Source organism: Sinocyclocheilus rhinocerous, unplaced genomic scaffold, assembly GCF_001515625.1.
Source record: "Sinocyclocheilus rhinocerous isolate Xijiao unplaced genomic scaffold, SAMN03320098_v1.1 scaffold1182, whole genome shotgun sequence".
Classification (NCBI taxonomy): Eukaryota; Metazoa; Chordata; class Actinopteri; order Cypriniformes; family Cyprinidae; genus Sinocyclocheilus; species Sinocyclocheilus rhinocerous.
In genome coordinates this window covers 832,948-836,202 of record NW_015624203.1, presented here as the reverse complement: position 1 = coordinate 836,202, position 3,255 = coordinate 832,948, and the positions used below count along the sequence as shown (strand labels likewise).

Here is a 3,255-nt window from a genome sequence, read left to right as displayed (position 1 = left end):
AGTTTCTAATGGTTTTGTATTCTTTGCATTGTTCTAAACATTAATATTTTATGAGCAACAATATCATGCTCTGTCTCAGTGGCCTTACACCTGATTTTAAATCTATTTTTTCAAACTTTATGATTTAAATGGGGATGATTGTACTGAGAATAACTTTCATCTTTTCTTCAACTGAATACTGTTTTCGTGCTGTTTTGATGTATTTTAAAGAGTTGGCAGTCAAAATTAAAACTGCTGGATGATAGATATTCTTCATTCTTTATGACAAACACTATAATGTGAATTACAGAATGTACAACGTTTTTTAAAATGTATCAATTGCGGTGTACAGTGTTTATTATGATGGGGTAGAATCCACAGCTCAGTACTCACTACTCAATACTCATGAGTACTTTTAAGTAGGCTACTCTTTTACTCTTACTCAAGTAGTTTTTTGGACAAGTACTTTTACTCTACTCACACTACATTTTTTGGAAGGTAATGGTACTTTTACTTGAGTATATTTTTTCAGTACTCTTTCCACCACTGCTTATTACTGTATTTTCACAGTTGAAGACAACTGTTCTGATTATTGTTTTTGTGGAATCCGTGATGTGATATATATATATATATTTTTTTTTTCAGGATTCTTTTATGAATAGAAAGTTCAAAAGAACAGCATTTATTTGCATTCAATTTAGATTAATTGAATGTGTCCTTGCTGAATAATAGTATTAATTTCTTTAAAAAAAGTTAGTGTATATTATTGATCATATTGTGAAATATTTTCAAGGTAAAAAAAAAAACAATGTTTTCTTGTGAAATTTTTGTACTTTTTGTCTCTTGTGATCAACCTTCTGTTATTTCCAGTTATTTGTGTCCATTCCTACTTGCTACTCTATTCATGTTGTAAACTGAGATGAATAAGAGTTTCCATTGTGTTTTTTCCTTCTTCAGTGAAACCATCTTCTCCCACAGTCCTGGAAGCAACCACTTTGCCGAATAAAACCCTGAGTGTAAGCTGGAGACGCCCACATTTACCTGTGTATGACATGCAGTATGAGCTGCGCTTTGTGGCTTTGCATGGGATGGCAAATACACAATGGAAGGTAGGAAGAAGTTTCTGGAAGCTGGGGTCTCAGGTGGACAATGAAACCAGAAAGCTGAATAAAATATATTTGAGTAAATGCTTCATGCATAGTGTTTAATCACAGAGGGCAGGCAATGAATTACTGTGCTCTGATCTGTTTATCTGTATAATTGAGATGTTTGGAATTGAAATGACAAGCTAAATTGTTCCTAAATTAAAATGTTAAATGTTCCTCTTACTGTACCCACTAAACTCCATAGCACTTCATTTTCAATTTATCCCTTTTTAGATTTCAGAAGGAAGATGGTTAAACTCTGCACTCAGGTATAAGGTCTGCAATTTTCTGTGGCATTTACAGATGAGTGTTATGTTCCTTACAGGTCATCGGCCCTCTTTTGGAATCACTGGCAGAGATTCAGCTTGAAGAGTCCTGTGTTCAGTTTAAAGTAGAAGTTCGCTGTAGAAGACTGAATGGCTCTGGATACTGGAGTGACTGGAGCATGAGTTACACTTCAGTTGTTTACAACAGGAAAGGTAACGTCATCAATATAGTTGTGCTACTATAACTTAGCCTATATAATACAGAAACCCTAAGAGGTATGCATTATTTTAACTTAATTCTCCTGATCTCAACATAACAAAAGTTGTTTTCACTTACTGTACAATAGCAAACCATTTAATCGCCACTATAAACACTACAAACACTATTACGTTAGATATTGCCAAGCAGTGTTTGTGATTAAACCCACAGTACTTTGTCAGTATATATGACAGCATAAAACAAAATCTAAATCAGTGAAGACCAAACTGGAACTGGTGAAAAGAATATGCAGGTGAAAAAAAAAATCCTTGCCAGCTGATTAAAAAAGCTAAAAACAATTAAAAAGATTAGACAAAAGAAACCATTCTTTCATCTTAGCCTTGAAAGCCCAGGTGATTTTTCATACTTATTCTGAACACACACCTGCTTCATAATATCCTTCTGTATGTATGAGTCATGATGAGTAACTTGATAGGAATGAAGTAGACAAAGTAATGTTTACAAGGATGTATTTAGAGGACTGATGACAATTGTTTAATAATAAAAAAATGAACTTAAATTCTTTTTAAAACTTGCCCTAAAAAGTCTTACATTTAATTATATTAAACATACAGACATCCTAAATATGAGTTACTCAGTGACTAAATTAGTTCATATATAGCTTTTGGTGCAGCAAAGTTTAATTTGACAGTGTGATTGTAATCATTTAAATGGCTCAGCGTCTATTAATTGACTTTGTCTCCATAGTGGCAATGTTTTGAATTGAACAAAATTACGATTTGAAGTCTATTAGGATTAATGGAAATTGTACCACATATCACGGACCATGATTCCTAAACTTACGTATCACTATAGGAATGTGAACTGGAATGCAACTGCTGCGGTGAAGATCAGTATGTGCTTGCAACACCATTTGTCAGCTCTTTACAGCACCTTTCTAACATCTTTAGATTAGTGCAGAGCTGTCTGCTGGTGCCAGAGCTCATGCTTTTGAAGTAACTGTTGTTAGCAGATTGCCGTCAGCATTACAGGATATAATCAGAGTCTTTCTTGTCTGTTACAGTACGGAGTTGTAGGAATTTGCCTTTCTTAGCTGAGAGAAGACTTGACTAGATGTTTGTAGTCAGAAGTTGCAAATAACAGATAAGGGAGATGCATTTCATTATATGGTGAGCTTTCTAGCAAAACAAAAATGTTGGAGTCATAGCCTTGTGTACAGCGCTCCATCATACTGTGCAACAGCGATTTGTCTGATCTAAGTTCAAGTCCCAACTTTTCCAGAACCCATTCCCCTCTCTCCAATCGAATTGTTTCCTGTCTTTCCACGACCATCCTATCTGAATAAAGGCAAAAAAAAAATCTTGCTTATTGAATGAAAAATGCTTACTTTCTAATTATTGTTACTCATCAAAAGACAACTGTTTTAAACTTAATGGAAAACTCCCTTTATTCGACTGCAACCATAGCCGTTCACAACAACATAACAATACCGGAAGCATCGATCTCTCCCCCATAAGAGTCCTTACTTCCTCTCAGTGTACTATATGCAAACTTACATTCAGAAGTCAGAACCCTAGGCAGATAGCACAGAAATATTACATGTATACAAAAATCAGAATGTATAACCATGACTGAAACTTAACAA

At 34.4% G+C, this 3,255-nt stretch overlaps 1 protein-coding gene and 1 long non-coding RNA gene across 4 annotated transcripts in view; one reads left to right on the top strand and one right to left on the bottom strand.

The window, feature by feature from the left end:
- Nucleotides 1-3,255, top strand: part of lepr (leptin receptor) — a 33,784-nt gene that overhangs the window by 22,578 nt on the left and 7,951 nt on the right. For all 3 annotated transcript variants that reach the window (XM_016550895.1, XM_016550888.1, XM_016550904.1), the window contains 2 exons: nucleotides 937-1,088; nucleotides 1,450-1,603. In XM_016550895.1, the coding sequence (XP_016406381.1) occupies nucleotides 937-1,088; nucleotides 1,450-1,603 (306 nt within the window). The remainder of the gene's footprint in view (nucleotides 1-936; nucleotides 1,089-1,449; nucleotides 1,604-3,255) is intronic.
- LOC107738974 (uncharacterized) overlaps nucleotides 1-3,255 on the bottom strand; it is a 24,121-nt gene that overhangs the window by 16,005 nt on the left and 4,861 nt on the right. The gene's annotated exons all lie outside the window — the stretch shown is intronic.